The sequence below is a fragment of the Myotis myotis genome, unplaced genomic scaffold, assembly GCF_014108235.1.
Source record: "Myotis myotis isolate mMyoMyo1 unplaced genomic scaffold, mMyoMyo1.p scaffold_m19_p_17, whole genome shotgun sequence".
In the NCBI taxonomy this organism is placed as follows: Eukaryota; Metazoa; Chordata; class Mammalia; order Chiroptera; family Vespertilionidae; genus Myotis; species Myotis myotis.
In genome coordinates this window covers 6774678-6800813 of record NW_023416321.1, presented here as the reverse complement: position 1 = coordinate 6800813, position 26136 = coordinate 6774678, and the positions used below count along the sequence as shown (strand labels likewise).

The 26136-nt window shown below is 38.7% G+C and overlaps 1 protein-coding gene across 3 annotated transcripts in view; it reads right to left on the bottom strand.

Moving 5' to 3' along the window:
- Positions 1-25817, bottom strand: part of ABCA9 (ATP binding cassette subfamily A member 9) — a 52490-nt gene extending 26673 nt beyond the window's left edge. For 2 of the 3 annotated variants that reach the window (XM_036339158.1, XM_036339156.1), the window contains exons 1-18: positions 25532-25817; positions 21359-21410; positions 19825-19926; positions 17663-17870; positions 15334-15498; positions 13622-13725; positions 12452-12678; positions 9119-9260; positions 8643-8828; positions 7242-7389; positions 6406-6574; positions 5816-5877; positions 5183-5293; positions 4589-4764; positions 4271-4390; positions 3925-4063; positions 3035-3125; positions 85-224 (exon numbers count right to left, since the gene is read on the bottom strand). In XM_036339158.1, coding sequence (XP_036195051.1) covers positions 85-224; positions 3035-3125; positions 3925-4063; positions 4271-4390; positions 4589-4764; positions 5183-5293; positions 5816-5877; positions 6406-6574; positions 7242-7389; positions 8643-8828; positions 9119-9260; positions 12452-12678; positions 13622-13725; positions 15334-15498; positions 17663-17870; positions 19825-19920 — 2284 coding nt within the window. In that variant the 5' untranslated portion in view covers positions 19921-19926; positions 21359-21410; positions 25532-25817. The remainder of the gene's footprint in view (positions 1-84; positions 225-3034; positions 3126-3924; positions 4064-4270; positions 4391-4588; positions 4765-5182; positions 5294-5815; positions 5878-6405; positions 6575-7241; positions 7390-8642; positions 8829-9118; positions 9261-12451; positions 12679-13621; positions 13726-15333; positions 15499-17662; positions 17871-19824; positions 19927-21358; positions 21411-25531) is intronic. The other variant, XM_036339157.1, reaches the window with a different exon arrangement.
- Positions 25818-26136: the final 319 nt, after the last annotated feature.

Sequence of the window (26136 nt, the reverse complement as noted above, 5' to 3'; positions counted from 1 at the left end):
TAGGCAATACAATAACAAATGCAAAAGAGCTAAGGTTATTGTAACATCAATATAAACCACTCTGTGGTCTCTGCATTCTGTTACCTGGGAATTTGTTTGTCCTTTCCAAAGGCAAAATATATACAAGCTTTTCTTCACTTTGTGCTGTTAATTTGGCATCAGGGATGTGCTGTTTAACAAGCGATGTTATATTGTCTGGATCACACATTTCATTCAAATGCAAACTAACATTTAAAAAGAGTAAATTTAAATTATTTTTCTCGAACACTATCTCTACAAACAATTGTAGTATGTGCTCGTCCTTTCATTAATGAGACAAAACATGTATAACCTAATGAACGAAGTGAGACATAAAAACACCAATATAGTCCAAACTGTATAATCTGTACCACATGGCAGGGGGACCAGTGTAAGGGATGTTAGAGAAAGAGAACGTGACTCAAGGATTAGTATTTGGAGAAAAGAGATATTCTGCTAGACCGTGGCTGGGGTGAGGTGTAAGGGAACGCCTAATTTTGTTTCCACCTGCTCAATAACTCAACTTTGAATTCTCCCTTTGCAGTAAAGTATGAGTCCTTCAAAAACTAGCACTTGAACATGGGAAAAACAAACATAGGGGTACTGTGTATAGTCATTAAGAACATGGTTTGATTGTTCTACTGATCCTTGTTCCAGAATGCAGGTTTAATGTCTCTGAGCATCAGTTTTCTCATCTGTGAGACTGAACAATACTAAGCTTTCCAAGGATCTCAAAATACAGAACAAAATAAAATATGTATGAGATAGCACAGGGCTTTGCACTAAGGAAACCCTCAATATGTTAGCTGATGTGATCTTTTTTTCTTTTTTGATCCAAAATGTATTCAAGTTGAAGCTGGTCTGTCTTGTTATGAGAACAGACAAAGTTCTTCATGAAATCATTGGATTTGAGCAACCCCATTATTAGTCACATGCACTGAATTACACTGAGGCTATAGAATGACAAGGGTATCACAATTGACTTTGATGACATGAACCTAAAAAAATCCATTTTAGAAAAAGCTATTTTGTGCTTACAAGGCCCTGTGCTAAGCACTAAGATACCAAATAAGAATACAGCCCTTGCTGGTTTGGCTCAGTGGATAGAGCATTGGCCTGAAGACTAAAGGGTCCCGGGTTTGATTTTGGTCAAGGGCACATGCCCGGGTTACGGGCTCAATCCCCAGTAGAGGGTGTGAAGGAAGCAGCCGATCAATGCTTCTCTCTCATTGATGTTTCTATCTCTCTCTCCCTCTCCCTTCTTTTCTGAAATCAATAAAAATATATATTTTTTAGAAAGAATACAAAACCTTCTCTAAAGGATCCCGTAACAAAATATAATCCTATATAATAAAAGGGTAATATGCAAATTGGCCCTAACAGCAGAACGACTGGGAATGACTGGTCACTATGACACACACTGACCACCAGGGGGCAGATGCTCAATGCAGGAGCTGTCCCCTGGTGGTCAGTGCACTCCCACAGCCACAGACCAGGCTGATGGCTGCCAGGACAGCAGTGGTGGCAGGAGCCTCTCCCGCCTCCTCAGCAGCACTAAGGATGTCCGACTGCAGCTTAGGTCTGCTCCCTGCTGGTAAGTGGACATCCCCAGAGGTCTGCCAGGCTGACAGAGGGATGTCTGACTGCCAGCTTGGGCCCAATCCCTCAGGGAATGGGCCTAAGCCAGCAGATGGACATCCTCTGAGGGGTCCCAGACTGCAAGAGGGCATAGGCCGGGCTGAGGGACCCCCCCCTGAGTGCACAAATTTTTGTGCACCGGGCCTCTAGTATAAATATAAATATATAATGATATAATATAAATATAATGTAAAGCATATTATAAAATAAGTGAGGGAGAAGGAAGTTGAGTCAATTCAATTAAGTGCTTTGCACATTGTCAATTACTCATTTGTTCAATATCTTTAGTCTTAAATGCAAAGCAGGTATTATTGCTGCTGCTCCATAAATAAAGTTACTGAGAATCAAGTAAATTAATGAAGTTGCCTAAGACAACAATTCAAAGTAATGCTTTCAGGGTTCCTGAGGAGTGGGTGCTTTTCAAGGAGAAAACACTCAGAAAAGACTTTCAAGAATGGATACGATTGGAACGTGGTTTGAAGGGGTTGGAGGATGACATGTTAAACAGATGTCCTATCTCAAGCAGAGACAAAAACAATGCTATGGAACACCCCAGAGAACCGTGGGCAGTTCCTTTTAGTTGGAAGGTACGGATTCAATCAGGTAGTACCAAGCAATCATGATGGAATGGTAGGCTAGATCAGGTCAAGCACCTGAGTAAATATGGGGGGATTCATTTAACCACTGGAGATAAAGTGACTTGAATTATTTTTAAGAAATATTAATATTTTAGTGGGAGTAGAGGGGTGATTCATATTACACCTGTAATCTTGGTCCAAGATTATAAATGAGTTGGGCAGATCATTAAAACTCTCTGACATGTCAAAGGAGAATAATAATACCATCTTAAAGTTATCTGGAGGTTTAAATATGATTATATGAGCATTCCAAATGTCAATATCTTAGCAAGTACCGAAGACATAGCCAATACTTATTAAGTGACAGACATTACTTAATAATGATAATAACTATGATCTGGAAGAGAAGGAAACAGGAGAGAATGAAGGAGAAAATGAATTCATGGGGAACCGAGAGGAGGCTATTGAAACTGTCACAATAAACCCAAATAAGCAATGAAATATGATAAGAGAAGGGACTGGAATATCAATACGTTTCTTCTAGCAAACAAAGTGTTGTGAAAATATTTTCCAAAAATTTTATTTAAACGTCGCCTAATCATTCTTATAGTCTTCATGTCTGCAACCCCTCATATCCTTCACTCTAGCTAAGAAAAAGAGCCCCGGGGTGTAGTTCTAACACATATCTCTTGAAATAAACACACCAGTTGTGTAGTCTACTTGCACATGCTCAATGTTGATATCCCCTGCCCTCAGCTTTTCCAACATGTTCTAACCTGTCTCCAACGGTGAGGTCGTACCTTAAATGGTAGCCGATGCCCCATTTCTTCTTCAGGAATAGAGACGAGCCTGCACACTTCAGCTTCCCATTAGATATAAACACCTTTCGGTCTAAGTATTAAAAGAAAAAAAATAAAATAAAATAACTTGCATTAAGGTATTGTATTTTCACTATTAATATAAAAGAACAAATTCATTAATAAGCAACGTATTTTAGAAGCATGACCCACTAAAACAGATGCATTCGAATCCTGATCATATGCAAACCACTTTCTTTATCATACAGTAACTAAAATGACATGTTAGTTTATTCTCTAGTACTAGTATATTTAGAAAAAATTATGCATTGAAAGGATCTGTTTCAAGCCAACTGACATTCATATTGAATAACGTCAATATGAACGTCAGTTGTTATTAATCTTTTTTGTTGTTAATCTTCACCTGAGAATATTTTTTTCCATTGCTTTTCAGGGAGAGGAAGGAAGGGAGGGAGAGGGTATGGAGAGAGAGAGAGAATCATCGTTGTGAGAGAGACACATTGGCTGGTTGTCTCCTGCATGCACCCCAACCAAGGGGATGAGGAGAGAACCCATAGCCCTGTTATGTTCCCTTAACCAGGAATCAAACCTGCAACTCTTTGGTGCACAGGCCGGCACTCTAACCACTGAGCCCACTGGCCAGGGCAAAGCATAATATATCTTTGAGAATAGCTATATATTTTACAACCAATGCAATAGGTTCAGAGTACTTCCATGGCACAATGTACTCAGGGATGTAGGTGCTCAAATGGGTGAAAGATTCTCATGGCGGTCACACCCATGGCAACTAACTGTGCTGGAATGAATCTATACATATTCCACACGTGTCTCTGATTTCTCACTAAGGTACATGCAAGAAACCTAAGAGTCACCAGCCAGGATGTCAGCCTCATCCATGAACTGGGTGCTGAAGAGGATGACTCTGTTTGATTTCCTCTCTTTAAGAAGGTTCCACACACGGTGCCTTGAGAGAGGATCTGATCCAGCAGTTGGTTCGTCCAGAAGCAAAATCTGCACAGCACAAAGGCACATAAAATCATTTCCCCTCCCAGGCAAAATTTCATTAAAAAAGCAACTTGTATTTGGAGACATAGCTCAGTACTTAATTTTCCATTGTAACTGCTCTCTTGCTTTTAGTGTTTACAAATTAAGTCTGACCGAATACAATTGTTTCTCAACCCTCAGTCTGATTTTATCGGTAATTTTAGTTTGATTTACCTGAGGATCTCCTAAAATGGCAATTCCAAAAGTTAGTTTCCTTTTTTGTCCTCCGCTTAAATTTTGAGCAAGAATGTCTTGAATATTTTCCATTTCCAAGTCCTGTAACACTTGTTGTACCTAAACCAAAGAAAGGTTATTTGGTCCAAAACCCAGACTGGTTATTTAAAAAAAAACAGTATCATTTGTCTGTTCATTATAAGGGGCCTTTTTGCCCTTTAGAGGGTGAACTGGGTAGAAGTAACACAAGTGCGGTTAGAATTTCCTAGGTAAACAATTTCATCCTCATGGCTGCATGGCATTTAACATGGAATCTACCTCTTGTTCCACTTCCTGTGGCTGGATCCCTTTTATTTTGGCAAAGAGCCTGAGGTTTTCCCTCACTGTCAGGAAGCCGAATTGCACATTGGATTGCGGGCAGACTCCAGTGAGCATGCTGACAGTCTCCAAGTCAGCCGTTTCTGAAAGTGAGTGGTTGTAGATGGTGACCGAACCTAAAAGTTAAAGGTAGACAGTTAACATCAGGGTAATGTTGCATGCTTGCTTTATGTAAGATATTTTTAAATGAAAAAACAATGCGTGTCAATCACTAGAGTCCTTTAAAGATATTGGGCCTACCTATAGGGAATACACTATTGACTAATTAAAAATGTAATGTTCATAAGACATCTGACCCAGCTGGGTGCCAATTCATAAGCATAAAGCTACTTACCAGGAAATATTTAAACCAAAAAGATTTTCCTCAATAAAGAGAACATGAATCTATACAAGAATAACTTGAAGAAACTTCTAAAACTTTTAAATACCTGCATGTGACTAGTAGTTAATGAAACTACTATTGAAATTAACTAATAAAAATGCACAGTTAATTCATTTGCCCATGTTCTTGTCATTAGATAATTGTCTTCTCACCTGATGTTGGGTCCGACAATCCACTGAGTATGTTTAACAGGGTCGTTTTCCCAGCTCCACTGTGACCAAGGATCGCAGTGATCTGGCCTTCATATATGTCAAATACCAGACCTGGCAGTATATATAAAAAAAAATTATACTCAGAGCCTACATAGTAACTTTACATTCTCTGAAATTTTTGTAAGTTCTTATAATATGGGTATATTTGGCTAGCAATAGTCAGAATCATCCCAAAATTCCTTTCTTTAAAATGGTATCTGCTATGATATACATTTTATAGGTGTAATATTACCATAATATATTATTCTATGATTAACAATTTTGGGGATCAAAGCAGTTTTGTCTTTAAAGATGGGCTGATTACAATGAAGATAGCTTTCAGATTAGAGAATGCGGTGAGCTGAAAATACACTAGCATGATCCTATCATGCATCTCTCAAACCTATAGGATATCAGGGTTGCATCTGACTTTCTGAAATTGTTCCGTGGTTTTTCCTTCGGAAGGAAACATACTGGGTTCGAACAAAGGAGCATCATGATAGCTGGACTATCTGTTCTTCGTCTGCCAAAACAGTATCACAGTTGAGACACAGTCTTGAAACCACCCCACCTGTTACATATGATATTTATTACCTTTCAAAGCTTCTATTTTTTCATGCTTCCCTTTTTTATATTCCTTTTTAAGATTTTTTATTCTGGAAAAAAAAGATGAAAATGTTTTGAAGAAATGGTGGAGGTGGACAGATGATTGAGACATCCACTCACTGGAGGGTCTCTTTCCTCTTTCTGCCTCACCTGCCTCTTCCTTCTCATCGTATTAACCAGGAAGCAAAGAGGAAAGAGGCAGAATGAATCGCAGAGAAAAGGGGGTGAAAACAACCAGGGAGATGGTGACCGTGTCTGTCACAAAGACAGCAGGCAGAGAAAGAGAGCCAAGCATGAACAATGGAAAAGAGATCATGAAGAAAGTGGAAATATGAATACTGTTTATTCATGGATGGCTGTTGCTAAACCACAGATATTAGTAAATGTAAATTCTGACAATATAAGAAAACAAAATGTTATCTAGAAAGAGGGTAGCCCTTCCTGAGGGCAGCAGCCTGGACATCAGTGGGTACAAGAAGGACACCGAAGAAAACCTTTGTCATATCTGGGTTTTGCCTGATAGATCTCTGGTCTCTGACGGGTGTTTCATTTGCATCTCCAGGTAGTTCTTTCATTACCTGATGGCTTCTTTCCCATGGAATTCTGGAGACACTGGTTCAAAAGAGTCATTAGATGAAGAATCTGAATCTATTTCATTCTCAAGGGCCACGTGGTCAGCTCTTTGGTGTTGAAACCAAAAAGAGGGTTTCAGGAAAAACCAGGGGGAATGTCGACGTCCATGTTCAGCTACATGAATGGGAGGCAATTAAATATTGGGTCAGGCACCACTTTAAGGATTGCAGTCACCATAGCAGTAGCATTCTTCATCTAGTTCCGACATGTGCACTAATAATATAATTATCCTTCATCGCTTACCAGTGTCTGTGTCTTAAAAAAATGTTTTTTTATTGATTTCAGGGAGGAAGGGAGAGGGAGAGATGGAAACATCAATGATGAGAGAGAATCATTGATCAGCTGTCTCCTGTACACCGTCTACTGGGGATTGAGCCTGAAACCCTGGCATGTGCCCTGACCGGGAACCAAACCTATGGCCTCCACATTCATAGGTTGACACTCAACCACTGAGCCACACTGGCCGGGCGCAAGTATCTCTTTTTTTAAAGAAACAATCTAAAGTGTCATGGCAGAACAAGATCTTAGGAAGTTATTCTATAAACACAGTGCAGAATACCATTAGGCTTATTTTTAAAGTTTTGAAAAAAAATGCTTACCAATTTATAGTCAACACACCATAGATATTATTTAACCCACTATATCCTAAATATTATCATTTCAGTCTGTAATCAATATTAATATTATTAATGATATACTTTTTATTCTTGTACAAAGTGTAGACCATTAAAGAAATGCAATGAATAAAATTGTGTTGAGTCACAATCATGAATCTACTTACTGGGCAAAACTTTGTCAAAATATAATGTTAATGCCAAATAGAGAAAAGTATCAAAAACCAACATGAAACAAGTAGCTATTATTAGGTTTGGGTTGCTTGAAGAGTCCAAATGGGTGTTAGCATTCACATCATAGTCCAAATGTATAAGCTAAAAAACAAAAACAAAAAACATAGACTATTGAAAGGATAAACGGAGCATCAAGAATTATTATTGTCTTACTAGAGGCCCAGTGCATGGATTCGTGCACCAGTGGGGTCCCTCGGTCTGTCCTGTGCCCTCTTGCAATCCAGGACCTCTTGGACGATGTCAGAGAGCTGGTTTTGGCCCGATCCCCGCAGGCCAGGCCAAGGGACCCCACTGGTGCATGAATCCATGCACCAGGCCTCTAGTATGCATATAAGATCTTTGGTTAATCTCCTCCCGCCCTCCCCTTTGCCCTTTTCCCTCTGAGATTCATCAGTCTGTTCCATGTTTCCATGCCTGTGGTTTCTGCTCTTGTGTTGAACATCTGCCCTCTGGTGGTCAGTGCGCATCATAGTACCGGCAAGTTGGCCAGTCACTTGGGCTTTTATGTATATAGATAGATTATAGACATTGGGATTGAACATAATTCCTGTCTTCGTAGAGCTCTAAACTAAGGGAAGAGATAACAATGAACCATCTAACTACAAAGCAATTTGGGAAGTTAATGGAAATAGGTATAAAAAGCTCAGAGACCCACCGGCAGAGCAGGCAAGTCCTCCAGGCAGAAGTAAAAACTCAAGGAAGGTGATATTTGAGCTGGGTTGCCTATAGGATTGCATCCAGTTTAGGACGGGGAAAAGGAGAGAGCCTTCTGGACAGGGGGCAGGATTTGAAAGTGAAACCATGCAGGAGTGCAAATACTTCAGTGGTAGGACAGAAAAAAACAGAATAATTACTTAGTATATAGCAAGATAGAATGAGTTTATATGTAACATCACCCTTCATTTGGCATTTATAGTTATGCTGTCATAACTAGAATTAATTTTCTGAGAGGAGGCTCAGTTTCGTTTAAATTGGCCCATCAAAAGGTAAAAATGTATTTCCATGGAATTCCTGGTTTTCAAATACTGGCCATGATATTAAGGGTCATGTTTCTTGAGCATTAAATTAGATACCTCTTCAGTGGGACAGCCCATTAAAAGTAAAAGCAGAACCGCATCAGTAATGGAGTATTAGCCGGCACTTAGGGACTTAAGAGAAAACGAACTGTGCTGAGAGAGAAAAATAAAAGCATACACCTCCTTTCTATACCTTCTGTGTGTATCTTTCCCAAGGTAGATGGGAATTTTAATGTTTAGCACCTGAAGCATGAATTATTCAGAGGAAATCTTTTTTAAATATTTTGTAGAAAATGAAGTAGTTACATCAGCTCTTACCTGGGACATCCCGACAGTGAAGGCAAAAGGGCTAAGAAGACACAAGGCCCATTCCAAAAAGGCAGGGAGATGCCTATACAACGCAGTGAAACCCAGGCTCCCCCAAACGACCGTGAGCAGAAAGACGACAAAGCTGGTAAGGAATGGTTTCTTTATCAGGACGCTCATCATGAAAGCTAAAGTTATCTGAGAGAAGAGAAACACTGTAGGTAGTATCTACTTCTCTGAGAATCATCAGTGGCATGCTAAAGGGCAGGATTTCATAGTATGATATTTTGTCCATTCCCTCCCCACCCCTAGATATTGTCTCATGTAAATACTCAAATACTGCAAACAGAAAAGAACAGGTGTGATCAGAATTAGTGATAAATAATGGGTAGGTTTCCCTGAGAAAAAGAAGAGAAAGAAGAGAGAGGGAGGGAGGGAGGGATGGAGGGAGGGAGGGAGAGAGAATTTGATTAAATTCATCAACTCACCAAAGACAAGCCATAGAGGAGAATGAGCATGAAGACCACCACAAAGCTAGTGAGGACGACAACACGGGTAGATTTTACAACAAGAGCCATCAGAATTGCCATAATAAAGATGAAGCCAGCGTACATCACACTCCAGGAGAGCCTTGCAGAGAAACGAAACGTCAGTTCAGAGTGCTGCTACTCCATCACTGGACTCATTCATGAGTTCAGCAAATGATTTGTGAAGCTCATCATATAGCAAGAGTAAAGGGAATACAACAGCTAATACATCAGAAAATTTCTCTGCCCCTAAAGTTCATATTCTACAGGAGACGGTAGGCAATAAACAAGTAAACAAATAATAGAGGCAGCCAATTGCAAAATAAAGAAACTGAGTGATAAAAGGTGAGAGTAATTGGGAAAGGTTTCAGGGAAAACATTTATGAGGATTTGTCAGTTCGAGACTTCTTCTTTCAGTAAAGTAATTGTATAAATATCATGGGCCAAAAGTAGATGAAGCAGCAGCAAACTTTGTCTCTGAAGAGCCAGATAGTAAATATTTTAGACTTTTTAGACCCTGTGGTCTCTCTTGCAACTACTCAACCCTGCCTTCAGAGCACAAGAGCAGTCGTTGAAAAATGTGCAGCCCTAACCAGTTTGGTTTAGTGGATAGAGCGTCGGCCTGCCGGACCAAAAGGTCCCAAGTTCGATTCCGGTCAAGGGCACATGCCTGGGTTGCGGGCTCAGTCCAATGTGCAGGAGGCAGCCAATCAATGATTCCCTCTCATCACTGATGTTTGTATCTCTCTCTTTCTCTCCTTTCTTCTCTGAAATCAATAAAAATATATTTTTAAAAATGTGCAAACAGTGAGTGTGGCTGGGTTCCAATAACAATTCATTTGTTAACACTGAAATTTGAATTTTATATGAGTCTTTGTGTGCCATAACATATTGTCTTTTAATTTTTCCAAACATTTAAAAATGTAAAAGTATTCCTAGTTTGCAGATTGTAAAATAAAAGGGGGGGTGTCATATTTTGCCAACCCCTGATATAGATGATTAGGTAAAGATTAGATATAGACACAGATATGAACACAGGTATACAAATAGACATGGGAATACAGATGGATATGAAGATATGTCATTTCTTGCTATCAATACCAAAGAAGCAGGAAGTAATTTCTTTATGGGGAAAGAGAGTCAACTTTCTAATCATGCCAATCTAGGTTCCAGCTTTCTCTGTTCCACTGTAAATCTATGATCCTGAAAGGTACTCAATCTCTTTAAATTTCCTTATTCTCTGCTGAAAAATAATAAGGAAAGATGAAATATTGTATGTTATGGGTTTAATATGACAATGGGTCCATAACTGGTCCACAATGAACACTTAGTTTTCTTTTGTTCAAAGTAGAAAAGTCATTGTGTTTTGGGAAGTCTTGCCTAACTGTGATGATTCCTTTGCACAACATACTTCTATTCATCTTAAATTGTTCATCTCTCTGCATTCTATAAACCTCTCCTTAATTTCATTCATATGCCAAACACACAGAATGGCACAGCCTTTTCTTATGGGAGGAACGTTCCTATTTTTGTTAACCCTTCAACATCAGATATATTTGCTCTCTCTCTCATCATCATCATCATCATCATCATCATCATCACCATCATTGGTTGCTTTTCTCTAATGCTCTGTAGGTTTCCATGACTTCTTAAAAAATATATTGACCAAAATTCCCTCCAGGATTGAGTTACACAATTTTAATACAAATAGAGACACCAGAAGAAACTCCCATTGTAGACCAAACCAAGCCAGCAATGCATTTTCTCCACTTTTTGCATTGTTTATTAAATATTTCTGGAGGAAAAATAAATTTGGTATAAATTGGCAGCATTAAAAATATGTGGTCTTCCTATTCAACAGTATCTAACGTTTATTTAAACACTACATGGTATATATCTACAACTATTCTATATATTCTACAATTCTTGTTTAACATTGAGAATAATATCACAGTACATAAAAGGTACATTCAAACCACTGCTTTCTGATTCAGGAACTTATGCTTTTACTACTCTTTGTCTCAAAAGCATTGTTTGGCTAAACTCATTTAAAAATTGTGGCTAATTGGTTCCTTAACTTACATCTCTCAGTATGTACTACTTCCCAATACTGAGTTCTATCTAATATTCTGTGTTTAATTTTTCTTAATTCCACTGTAAATACATTTCCTGTTTAATCTTTATGGCCAATAAGAAATAGATACCATCATCAATGTTTAACAGAAGAGAAAACCAAGATTTGAAGAGATTAAGTAACTTGGTCAAGGTAGCAATGCTCAGATGGAGATGACCCATGGCTTCCCACCTCCCAAGCCTGTGTTCTCACCACTGTGTATACCTCCACCAAAGAAGCTTTGTGCTTAAAGAACATAACTCGTGTGTGTGTGTGTGTGTGTGTCTGTATGTTATTTCCTTCAGTGTCATAAAAGTAAGAATTCATTCAATGTGGAATCAAAAGCAATCATCCAAACATATATTTCATCAAATATTAGAAACCTCACATGTGTGTGCGTGTGTACATATACATATGTATACATACAAACATACTAGTGGCCCTGCGCATGAATCTGTGTGCGAGTAGCTTGCTGCCGCTTGCCTCAGCTGGCCGCCCCTCCCACTGCTGCTTGTAGCTCTCTGCCGCACAGAGCTCGCTGCCCCACCCTCCTGTAGCTCGCTGCCCCACCCTCCTGTCCATAGGTCGTTACATGATGGCATCCTGACCAATTTGCATAGTACCATATTATAAGTATATACACACATACCAGTATGTGTGTATACCAGGGGTGGGCAAACTTTTTGACTCGAGGGCCACAATGGGTTCTTAAACTGGACCGGAGGGCCGGAAAAAAAGCATGGATGGAGTGTTTGTGTGAACTAATATAAATTCGAAGTAAACATCATTACATAAAAGGGTACGGTCTTTTTTTTTTTTTTTAGTTTTATTCATTTCAAACGGGCCAGATCCGGCCCACGGGCCATAGTTTGCCCACGGCTGGTGTATACACACACACACACACACACACACTCATCCATCCCATATATGGTAACTAGTGATCAAGAGTCATCGTTTGTATTGGTTAGTGATTTGGGTTTCAGCAAGCTATAGAATTAGACTTTCTTTAATTCAGTGAAGTATCATTTACCAAGCCTATAAGTCCATCTACTTCACTTATTTATCGTACACTACCTTATGGAAGCCATCAAGTTTAAATATGATACTTTATAGGCCTAGGGAGTCCAAATAACTCACTCTGCTTATGTATGCTATGTGACAGACTGTAGCCATGTAATTACCAGAATGCTAACTCTCGAAGTCCCATCATGGTCATCAATGACTTAATGTATTGTCTTTCTTTGGCAACATTGACTGATACATAGTAGATGAATGTAGAAAAAGAAATAATGCAGAAGAAAATGAAAATATCAGTCCCAACCCCTGCTTGGGCAAGAAAGGGTAATATCTTCATATTTAAACCAGTGACTGACATGAGCTCTTCCATCACCGAGTGATTTGTTGTGATCTAAAGAAAGATACCAATGAACACATTGTTATATGAAGCTGATTATAACCTCATGCATTTCCTCTCAATGATAAAGAAATTATGTGCATTCCACTTTTAAATGCATATGCTTATCACGATCTGTCCCCCGGTAGGTCTTGCCACCCTCCAGTTTTTGTCTCGATTCCTTAGAACATCTTTCTACCATCTTCACTAGACAAAATTCAACTCAATCTCAAAGTCTCAACTGAAATGTCATTTCAATTAGTAGGTCCTCTCTGATATTTTAGAATATCTTATTTCATTGTTTGCCTACTTCACCATTTATAATCTCATGACAGAATCTAAACTCTTATTATGAACCATATATCCATTTCTCTCCCCCTACTATTCAGTATCCCTGGAGAAAAGTAACTGTGTCCTACTTATTTCCTGATCCTCAGTGCTTAGTGTAATGGTTTATATACAGTCTTGCACCACAAAAATACCTGTTGGTTAATGAAAGACTGTATATACAACAGTGGTCCCATTGTCTAGTGCAGTGATGGCGAACCTATGACACACGTGTCAAAGGTGACACGCGAACTCATTTTTTTGGTTGATTTTTCTTTGTTAAATTGCACTTAAAGATATAAAATAAATATCAAAAATATAAATTTTTGTTTTACTATGGTTGCAAATATCAAAAAATTTCTATATGTGACACAGGACCAGAGTTAAGTTAGGGTTTTTCAAAATGCTGACACGCTGAGCTCAAAAGGTTCGCCATCACTGGTCTAGTGACACAGCTATCCTAACATCATAGTGCACAGTGGCCCATGACTGCACAGTACTTGTCCAGTATACTGTGCCCAATAAGTGAAGTCAATAAATCAATTAAATGATAAGATAGGATAATCCATAAGATAACCATCCAACAAGATTTAACGTACAATGCCATTTATTTCTTTAACTTAATACTTACTTCTATGATAGCGGCATTAATGGCAGCTTGAAAAGCTATAAAGCCTTTTTTCCAGAACAGTGAACCTTCACAGGTGACTTTTTCATTTGTTGTTTGACAATGAGCTTTAGGAAAAGAAGAACACAACATAAACAGTTATGATGGGATGGGGCAATCTTGGTGATAGAAAAATGAAGACTTTAAATATTCCAAAATGCACTCCAAGTTCACAATAATATAGCATATGGTAGGGCTTTTTGCAAGTAAGGTTTGCAGGGTACACCCAGAGAATATGCTTTGTTCATGTGAACATCAGTTCTCAACAATTTTTCACTCAATCTTATAATTCTCTCCATTACCTAAGAATATTTTGTTGAGCTTTGTTGAGCCAAGGCTATTCTGTGGCTTGTGCCAAAGAAGCACTAAATTTTTTAAAAGTTTGGTAATCATTGAGCAATAGCCTTTTCTTGCAATTATATTTAGGACTAACACAGGAATGCAGTCATGTGCCATATTACTATATTGGGTAAACAATGGAACACATATAATGAAGTTGAAAAATTCTTATAATCTAGGACCTGACTACTTAGTCAGGGCACTGACCTCTTTTCCCTTAGATCAGTGGTTCTCAACCTGTGGGTCGCGACCCCTTTGGGGGTCGAACAACCCTTTCACAGGGGTCACCTAAGACCATTGGAAAACACATATATAATTACATATTGTTTTTGTGATTAATCACTATGCTTTAGTTATGTTCAATTTGTAACAATGAAATTGGAGATCACCACAACATGAGGAACTGTATTAAAGGGTCACGGCATTAGGAAGGTTGAGAACCACTGCCTTAGATTGTCAAATGAAGAAAATGATAATGCCAACACAACAACAGCTGCCCGTGTGAGTGAATCCAAATTATACCTATTTTTTGTCAGTTCAGCAAAAAAAAACAACGTATTTTTTGGCGTGCTTCAGAATTTTAGTAGTTTATGTCTACCATAAGATGAAAAGGCTTAAAATCGCTGGCCTAGAGACATCGTAGCCATTATGACATTATGCTTTTCTCAAGTGTTTGTGGTGATGCTGTTGTCAATCGACCTACTGCAACTATGTACAGCCCATAATACTTGATAATGACAATAAAGTACTATGTTACTACTTTATGTTTTTACTAACTATATGTTTTATTATTCTCTTAGAGTGTACTCTTTCTACTTAGATTAAAAAAAAGTTGGCTGTAAAGCAGTATGCCAGGCTATGCCAACAGCAGCTCATAGAATAGCTCATGTTTACCGCATCTCTGGATTGCATCATTTTCTCTTGTGCTTAGTTTAATCTCATGTTGTTTTGCACAGTAACATGCTGTACAGGTTAGAAGTCATAGTCTATACCATATACAAACAGCCTAGGCATGTAATAGGCTATACCAGTTAGGTGTGTGTGAGTGCCCTCTGTGATGTTTACATGACAATGAAATCATCTCATGATGCAATTCTCAGAAAGTATCCCTCTCGTTAAGCAGCGCATAATTGAAACAGCAAATATAATTTCTTAATAAGACAATATACTTAAGAACACATGATTTTTTAAAAAAACAGGAATGAATCTCATTATGTTCAGAAATTAAAAGTCTGGATATGTTGTAATACTTCTGCTCTCACATATGCTTCCTTTTGACTAATGACAACAGCAAAAAAAAAAAAAAAAAAAAAGTATTTTTCTAATGGGAAAGTTACCTGAATGGTCTCTGTATTCCTTTATCTTGGGGATTCTACCTCCCCAGATAAACTTTAAATGATATGAGAAGTTATCCTTAAAGATGACTTTCACTGCATCTATAAAATAGTTTAAATTCAATGCATTCATGCTTTCCTCATTAGGCCACCCCGTGATTGTCCTTCCTGCAGGTGAAAGAGGGGAAAAGGTAAGGAAGATCTCTACGTGGTCCAAAGACAGAACACCACACACAATCATGGTGAAGGTCTTACTTACATTCTCGTCATCTCCTCACTAACTGAGAGAGTCACACGCGGTGTGTGTAGTGGGGGGCGGGGGGCGGGGTTCCAATGCTCTAGATAAACTCAGAAGTGCTATGTGGCAATCGCTTCTATCACAGACTGTGCCTTTACAAATGAAATACAGCGTGTCCCCCAAAAGGTATACACAATTTATAGCTGATAGCTCCATTGATGGTTTTTCTTTTCAGATTTAACTGATTGGAATTATAATCATTCCAATACATTTGGGGGGACACCCTGTATTTGACCAATACTTTAAAGCATGATGAATTTGGAATAGCAATACCAATGTATACATTTAAACTGATGTGCATATAGACCTGTCTAAAGTTGAAATATATATTACAATTATAAATATATTCTATAATTATACTATACGGGGCCAGGCAAAAGTAGGTTTACAGTTGTGAGTACACGAAACACAGTTTATTCTTGTATTATTGATTATTAATGATTGTATTATTTTCCATACAAACAACTGTAAACCTATTTCCATCCCACCCTGTATACCTCCATTTGACAATGGTGTCAATATGGCTACACTTCAAAGACAGCATAAAATTGTTCAATTTGGGGAGTGTTTTCCCAAGAGACTTTGTTTATTCTAAAATATGTAATGTAAATGAGTGCCTTTTATGGACCAAACCCAGGCCATTTAACCCACTGTCTGGAATCTGTTGAATGCAAACGCCTGTTATAATTCAACATGATCCACTGTCCTCTGTGCTTCCTGCCATCTGGCAGCTGGACCAGATATTTAATTAGACCCAGGTCCAATCCTTTGGGCCAGGCTACAGGTGGTAGTGTATTCTTTCATTAGTGTCATAATTGCTGAGTGTCTTGCTTTTTGTGATATGAGCAGCCATTGACACTCAGTGTCCAGATCCACTAGAAATTTCAAAATGATGATGTTCTATTTCCATCATTTGTTTTTCATTTACTAGAACATGTTTATAAAACAGTACTTTCCAGCATCTGTTTGATTAGCCAATAGTACAGTTCAATAGGATAAATGCTGGCATTTCCCCTTTATTTACAAATGTTCCTAACAACTGATTTCCTATCATCTTCCAAGGGCAAACATTTTTTTTCTTTTTACATCACGATGAAAGCATGCATTTAAATATACATTGGATGAGTTTCAAATTATTGCGCTATTCTTGTTGAAGCTTAACATATGCCAGCTTTGACCCAGAAGGGGGTCTCTTGAAGTTGACTGCTGAGTTTTTCTGACATAATCTATTTGCTCTCAAAGGTTTCCTAACTTTCTGGAAGGTCAAGAGTCCTCCCCCTATAACTTTCTTGTCCCAGATCTCTGCATCTCCTTTCTTCCCGTACCAAGACTCCTATGTTTCAAGGACTCAGGGGTGAGAGAATTAGACTATTCCATAATTACTTATTTGGTATATCCCACATGACTGACATATATAACAGCCTCAGAATAACATTCTAAAACTACAGCACCAACCTAATTACTAAAAATGGTTTTAATCATTCTCAAATTGGCCCTCTCTTTGCAGTGGTTACTGGCTCTTTCTTAAGGGGTTCTTATTCTCTTCTCGGGGCCCATTAGATACCCTACAGCAAGCCTTGTGGCTATTAGGGCTTCTTCCCCCTTCACTTATATCTGGAGGTCCAAGGAAACACCTTTTCACCTATTTTGTTGTGAACACTGTCCATGCTTTCTGAGTTTTTCTGTCTAATTTCTCTCTCAATTTTTATGCATTTCAAGAGATTAAAAAACCATGCTGTCACCATTGATCAACCTTTATGGAATCTTCTCACAAACATACATTTGAATAACCCTGGACTACCTCATTTTAATATGGACTATACAAAGGAAAACCCACTTAACATAACATTTCCTAATATAGGAGAGTAGTAAATACAGTAAGAAAATCTCCTTGATATCAGAAAGGAATATGCATTAATGTCGTGAATTAAATCTAGAAACTTAAACATTTAACACAGTTTATCAAAAGAATTTTAAAATGAATTTGTGTATTTTGCCAACAAGAAATTTACCGTGAATTTCTGGAGCACGTACCTTTCATAAATGGGGCTGATGCTACTTTGCTCATGATCTCCTGGGTAGTTTTGGATTCGGGTGCAAATGCAATAACGTAATTCGAATCATTAAAATGATCTACACGCCCCAGATATATTGCAGGCACTTGAGGAAAGTTATCAGTGTAATGTATAGTGGAAGAAAACAGGTATGCAAATAACACCAGGAGAAATGAGAAAAACCATTCCTGCACAGCAACAAGAGAAGATGGAGCAAATCAATAGCTGTTCAACCACAGATAGATCATTCCCGAACAAATTTAAACACTTAAATTTTTATGTAGCTCAGATTCCATTTTTCCTCTCTCCCAGTCTTGAACTCTCCCAAATTTCTTATCCTCTAATCTGCCCGTTTTGAAATGTGCACTTCATCTTTCAAGATGGAGTTGTAGCATCCATCCTATAAAATAAAAGCCTAATGTGCTAAGTGTCCGGTCGTCCCTTCAACCAATCAAAGCGTAATATGCTAATGATATGCTAAGGCCGCTCAACCGCTCCCTTTGATGTGCACTGACCACCAGGGGACTAGTTGCTATGACGTGCACTGACCACTAGGGGGTAGACCCTCCAACTGGTAGGTTAGCTTGCTGCTAGGATCTGGCTGATCAGGACTGAGCTAGATGGGCTGGACATGCTCTGGAGCCCTCCTGCAGCCCCTCCCCGGCTGGCCAACCTCCGCGTCCCTCCCTGGCCCCAATCATGCACTGGTGGGGTCCCTTGGCCTGGCCTGCATCCTTTCAGAATCCGGGACCCCCCCAGGAAATGTTGAAGAGCCAGTTTCAGCCTGACCCCAAAGGCCAGGCCGAGGGACCCCACCGGTGCATGAATTTGTACACCGGGCCTCTGGTTCCAATTATAATTGAGAATCTAAGTTTATCATACTTCAATGCAAGTTTTAAAGGCTAGATTGCTTCATGAATGGCCTAATGATTTATAGTCATGTGGAAACCTGAGTGACAATGATAAAGAAATATTAGGTGGCATGAAAAAGAGAACCAGTGATCAACAAGAGCAAGGTCATACTTTTATCTTCTGCTACCTGTATGTGCAAAAAATAGTTCCAACATATTGCTCATAAAGACAGATCTTAAAAGTCTTTGTCATTCTGTTGCATCTGGAATTGGAGATGCAACAGAATGCATGTGAAGTCCTGTGTTAAGAACACACTTTAATATTTAGTTTTAATTCTAAACACATGTCCCTTAAAAGATAATATTCACCATATGTTCTTATTTCAGCTATGTGTGTTGGCCTATATCTACCCTAATCTATCTAGTCAGGTAGATAAATTACCAGATACAGTGCTTATATGAATAATTAAAATGATGATAGCAAAACATCTATCTAGAGTAGCATCTAACTTTTATATTCATATGATCCTTTACTCCATGCAGGAATTTTATAGACCTTATTCTTGCTAACTGAAGTATTCAATACATATTGGTTGAAAGAACACACACAATGTCCATAAGATCAAATATTAATATATCATCCTTTGATCAATGGATATTTTATGATTTTTAATGTATTTAATATATTTTTCTAAATTTACTGAATTTTCTACACAAAGTATATCTAATCATTCTTATGATTAGAAAAAAATAAATACTATCCTAATAGAAGCAAAAGTTCAAAATGCACTTTCTTTCCCTCTTAGTTGTATATATACCCATTATTTGTTTCCAATTGACATCATCCGTATCCATAATACAACTGTTTGGAAGTGCTACACTTCGTCTTTTGGATGCTTTTTTAAAACTTCATCCTGATTTCTGGATTAATTCTGGATTAAATGTTGCCTGTTTCTTTGACTTTAACCCTGAACTTGTGTACCTATGCCTTCATGAGTTTCAAATGAGTTTAGATGCTAAGAATTGTTATCTCTGCAGTGTAAAGATGTGGTGTTATTTTTCATGGAGTTTCTAAATATGAATTACTTTTCAAATGCCTTAAGACATATAATATTTTTTAAAGGAATCTTATTTGAAATAATAGCAAAGTCCAGAATTTAAAAAAAAAAGTCTGTTAGAAATAGAATCTATCTGAAACATTAAATAATGAAGACACAGTATTTGTGCTGCCTGATCAAATACTTTTTCCTTTTCTCCATATGAAGACAAACACATAGACCCTGAACCATACCAAGAAGGTTTCTCTCTTCATCCTCCATTTTTTAAGAAAATTCTTGCAGAGAAGGGCCCATGTTTGCTGACCCACGCTGATGTGCCTCTTGCTCATTCTGACCTGTTTATTTAAAAATTAGGACGTAAATGTAAAGGTGTGAAATAGGGAACATTGTGCAATAAAGCTGAAGAGAAATATCATAACATCTGTTTCCAAGTGCTTGCATAGCAAAGAAGGGAGCTGAAAAGCTCTAAGACAGACAAAGGGATGTTCATGTGCAGTGTTGAAAGAAATCACAATTTTCAAAATGATTAGACATAATTTGTATTGACTCCTCATGGACTGACAAAAATTAGAGAGTTTCATAGAGTCAAGTTTTCTCCCCACAACCTTGCACTGTTCAGCTTTCTAATGGGGACACAGGAACTTTAAGTACTGCTGGTGGGAGTATAGACTCACACAGCCTTTTGAGTGATTCATTCCCAATTTGTTACTACTGCCATCAGACAATTCAGCTGCGGGGTACAAGTGCCCAGGAAATTTTCACAGGAGCCCTCAAGGGGACCTCTACGAAGATGCTCTTCATAATGGGCACTATGGTGGCATGGTGTTGTGAAACAAATTTTAATCAATATAGTCCATAAAGCATGTAGGGTTCAGAAGCAATGGGTTGGTATCTGCATAGTAACATAAAGAGATCTTTAAAAAAACATAGTGCCATTTTTTTAAAAGTAAGACAATGTTGAGAGTTATATCACAACCTCATTTATATTAATTAGCACTTCATGCCATATATATTTTCTAGGAATATCCAGGAACTAAAGGATGGTTATCAAGTACAATGAAAAGGTTACCTCTGGCAGTGGGAAGTGGAAATGGAGTTTGGGTATAAAGTGGGAGCTGTAAATTTAAGGAAATAAATAACCAAAACAAGATAAGGGTTTTGTTTGAACCAATCGTGCTGTGTGCCATGAAATCAAAAGTATAATTAATTAGTTCTTTATCCACCTTTTATAAGTAAAGTTCAAAAAAGTTCCATGCCAACCATTAAATGAGAAAACAACAGCAACAAAATCCAAAAGCAAGTAGATAAAAAATTCTCGTGAAATTTCAGAGAATTTCAGATTGTTCATTAAGGCTGGAAAAAAGAGAGATTGGAAGTAGTTTGAACATAGGATACTGGAAAGAAAATAATATCTAACTTCTAATGATGGTTTATATGTTCCAGGCAGTTCTAAGCATTTATAAGAATTAATTAGTGTAATCCTCACAGTAAACCTTTGGGATAGACCTTATTATTCTCCCCATTTTACAGATGAAGAAGATAAGGCACAGAGAGGCAAAGTGACTCTCCCCACTCAGCTTAAAGGTGACACAACCAGGGCTTGTGCCCAGAGGGTCAAGTTCTGGAGCCCTCACGCTGAACCAACTGCCATGCTGTGGTAGAAATTCATCTGGGGAGTGTGTGGATCAGGGGCCACTTCCATGCAAGATCAGAGATTCTACCAGCATCCCAACTGGCGGTGAGGAGCTCTAGGAGGGATCCACTCACGCGTTTATCCACAGACTTCAGTTTGCACAGTTGTTATCGGAAGCCCCAAATGCTGGAACATAAAGAAAGGCCGATTACCCCCAAAGGCAAAGAAAATATATACTATTTACAAAGAAAACTGTATTATAATAAACAGAAGAAAAATTTAAAATCTTCCATTTAATGACCATAATGAAATTCAAGAAGAAAGTTAAAAAGGAGCTAAAGCAAATATCATACTAAATATTTCCCCTAAAGTAATTAAGACCATAACATCTTTCATGATACAAAGAATTTGCAATCCTTCCAATTTTTCAAAAAAAATTCAAACATATTTGAAAATAATGAGATTAAAAATATCTAAAATGAGGGAAAAAACAATAAAAAGTAAAGTATTAGGTGAAGTGATATCCAAAAGAAAAAAAAAAGAAAATACAATTGCAAAAAGTATGTATTATAAAAAATACATTGTAAAAAATAAAATGGAAATAATTTTTCAAGGTAGTGGGAAGACATGCATATTTTCCTAAAGGCTCTTTTAAGTACCAAATATAATGACAAGGAAATATAAAAAAAATAAATGTTTGAAATTAAAGGATAAAAGAAAGAGTCTATAAAGAATCAAGTTGACAGAATAGGAATGGGGTAGTTCAGGAGGAAGTAAACAGTTTGTAATGAAATAAAAATCAGCCTAATATCTGTGAGGTGGAATTGAAAAAGCAATTTGCTCTATTTCCCTAAGAGATACCTACCAAAATAGACAAAACTAAAGAAGAATGCTGAAGAAAATCTATTTGCAATAAAACTAGATTATGATTTAACGCCATACCATGCTTTGATTCTTACAAAGTAGACGGTCTAGTAGAAAAGAGCACCCCAAATAACCATCAGGTCTGTGATGCATATAAATCTCAGCCTTGCATATTCAGCCACGCATATGAATGGAGAGGTGGGAGGCAGCAATAAGGATGGGGGTGAACTGACAGGGGATACACGGATCAGATGAATTTGCGCTAGGAGGTTCTTGAACTGGAAATGCATCCTAGGCAATATAGGCATAATTATTTGCAGGCATCTATGTTATTCTGCTGTTGTCAGTAGAAAACAATTACCCAATCCCTTCTTTTTATGGGTTCAACCTTGGCCTTGGGGCTAATCCACATAAGTGCCTAGACTTGCAGGAAGAGATAACTAGCCTTCAGGCTTACCACAGATCCACCATTGGGCCTGATTGTCCATTTCCAATACGGGGGCCAAGTCCACAGCAACTCTTTATAGAGCTGTTTGCAGAGAGCATTCTAATTCTAGTCTAGAACCTATATAACCACAAAAATTCAGGACCTATCTGTCTAATGGCCATTCACTGATCACTTCAAACCTAATGAAGGCAGCAGAATTCAGATATGACACTCTACCTGGTCAGCAGCGGTGGAATGTCATTATTTATATGGTCATCTTAGTGCAGCCTAAGAACCAGTAGTATATTTCCCAGAATGAGCTACATAGATGCCTTGCAGAGAGCATATCTCATTATTTTCCCATAAAGCAGAATAACAAAAAGACTCTGAGATGTGTAGAGTGTGAACAGCCATGAATTATCTTAGTTGATAAAGAAAACATAAGACCTAATCTTAATTAACAAACCCAACATGTTAAGAGGGGGAATTGGCCCAGGAAATGTTACAAGGACTGTGCTTGGAGCACAAGGCTATTTAGCCAATGAAACATGCGTTTTCAAGGTAGTGGCAGCCTCCTTTGGTGCCGTATTTAACGAGGATGGCAATCCCAGGGTCGCTATTTTCTCTTCCCCTCATTTTACAAATGAGCTTGCTCTTGGCTATTAGGTTCAAGGACTAAAATCCTGATCTTGCCCATGCTGCCCCCTGCTGGTATTCAGGAGGCAATTCAAATGGGGGCAGGTGAATGCCAGAGATAGAGCCTAATTATGCTATATTGCTGGGAAGAATGTTCTATTGCTGTCTAAGTCTGAAAGGCAAGGACTGATGGAAGAGAACTTTAAAGGCTAGACTGCTTCACGCTGATTTGCCTCTTGCTCATTCTGACCTGTTTGTTTAAAAATTAGGAAGTAAATGTAAAGGTGTGAAATAGGGAACACTGTGCAATCAATCTAAAAAGAACTATAACCGCTGTTTCCAAGTGCTTGCGTAGCAAAGAAGGGAACTGAAAAGCTCAAAGACAGACAAAAGGGATGTTCATGTGCAGTGTTGAAAGAAATCACAATTTTCAAAATGATTAGACATAATTTGTATTGACTCCTCATGGACTGACAAAAACTAGAGTTTCACAAAGTCAAGTTTTGTCCCCACAAGCTTGCATGGAATAATGGTCCTGTTCTAGTCCTGGAATTTGTGCCATGGCAAAGGAGAATTAAGGTGTGGAGTAAGATGGGAGTAGGTCTGCTAAGCCACTGACTTGAAATCAGGGAACTAATCATGGATTATCGGGGCGGGCCCAATGTCATCACAAGGGTCCTTAACCGCAGACGAAGGATGCAATCCACTGCTGGCTTTGAAGACGGAGGAAAAAGGGCATGAGCCAGGCAATGGGGCAGCCGCTAAGTTTTAAGCAAGAAAACAGATCCTTCCCTATGTCTTCCAGCAAGGAACGCAGCCCTGCCAACACCTCACTGTAGTCCAGTGTGACTCACTGCACGCATCTTACCTCCCCAACTCTGAGATGATACATCTGTCTTGTTTGACTCCGTTAGGTATGTGGTCATTTGAAAAAGAAAACGGATACAGGAGCATGAAAGGAGGATGGGGCACAAGACGGGAAGAAATCCTGACAGTCTAAGGCCAGCGCCGTGGGACCTTGAGAGCATTATGCTGAGTGAAATAAGTCAGACAGAAAACGCTAAGAACCGTATGATTTCACTCATATGTGGGATATAAAACTGAAACTTATGCACACAAACAGCAGTGTGGTGGTTGCCAGGGGGAGAGGGGTGGGCGGAGAAAGGGGTCCTAATATGAGGTGAAAGAAGATTTGCCTTTCGGTGGTGGGCACAGGGTGCTCTATACAGATTTTGTAACTTAGAAATCCACACATGGAACCTATATGTTCATGTTGACCAACATCACTCCAATAAAATTTAATAATAATAATTTAAAAAAAGAGCATGGGGACAGAAGTAGTTGCTGGAGGTTCCTTCTACGAAGTGTTGTTTGTGGAACACAGGAGGGCATGCGTTTATGTTTAACAACTGTCTGGGAATGAACAGGATTCGGAAGCCACGGGGATGAGCTCCTGATATTACTGCACCGGAGCAGCAGCGACAGCCGAGAGGACCCACCTGACACCAACAGCAGCAGTTCAGATCGGGACATCACTGTCGTGGTAAACCACGGTATCAAAGGGTTAAATATATTGCCGATTCTTTCTTCCTGTGATTAGTGCATGTGCTGACAATTATTTATGAATAGACGAATAATGGACATGATCTAAGTGTCATCATTTGGCTCTTTGTCTCTCACTGTTAACACTATTTCCCCCCCACACACACACGCCCCCCATCCCACCCCCCGCCAGCACCTCCTGATGTAAATGCCAGGAAAAAAAAATACAACTCTCCATATAGTAGCACAAAACATCTAACTAGCTTAAATTGCTCCAAAAATCATGTGATCTAGAAAGAATAACTTGGCTATAAAAACCCAGTCACTTCCTGCCAGAATTCCTCGTATTTAGAACATCAATGCATTGCACAATACATCAGATCAAAATTCTTATGTATTTAGCATGATCCACAAAGGTCCATAAAAACATTGCCCTGAGTTTTCTTGATGAAAATATTCTCAAGCCAGTTAACACAATTCAAAACTCTGAAAATCATGTAGTCCCCCCTGCCCTGCCTCCACCTTCACCCCCACTCCACCCCCCCATGCTTACAAATCCTCTGGCAGTAACACTGAAAACAAACAAAAAAGGAATTAAGTCTAATAACGTAGGAAGTAACTCCTACTTGCAAAGAGGGAGCAGAAAGTTACATTTCTTTCCATTTCTCCAATAGCCTATTAGCTAATATATGTCATTTGGTCCAAATATGCTTTAGTTACGGGGTAAAAATGAGAAAAGGGGGGAAAAAAAGTCTTAGTTCTTCAACAGATTATTTAGCCTTACAATAGAAACTACTCAGATGATTTGACAAATCAAAAGGAGTCATTAATAACTTACTGCACTTAATAGTTTCCATCCAAATGTTTGGCATTTCCCGTTGGAAGTCGTAGGTGATATTTCCATAGGCAACACCACAGGGTTAGAGGTTCACTTACTCGGAGGAAATCTGGAATGATCATCCAGACACGGTTCGTCCACGGGGACTTGGCAGTTCCTGGAGAAGCGCTCACATTCCTTCTGAGTCACTGGTACATCATGCTTTTAATTTCATGTTTATTGTGAAGAGTTCGTTTTAGACTGATTTCCGAAAAGGATTGTGGTCTTAATTCAGCGGGGCTACTGCCAAAAGCTCTCTGCTCACATCACGGGGGCGACTCCTTCACCGTTTTCCATTGCTTTGTCTCCCGGCCAGTTCCTCAGCAGGGAGTGTGGAGTTGCAGATGGCTGGCTGGACAGAACAAAACATTAGGTACTGTCAAACCCAAAAGGTTTTAGTCTTTCTCCATTAGCTTTTTCATACAAGGCCTTAATGGGATTTCCACTCCCTTTCCCCGCAGAGCCTCCAATCTTTTAAAGAAACATTAGAGGCAGTGCAGAGCAGAGCAGAAAGAAGTAGGGGCAGGGGGTGGGGGAGATTTTAAAAAATAGCTAGAAATATACCA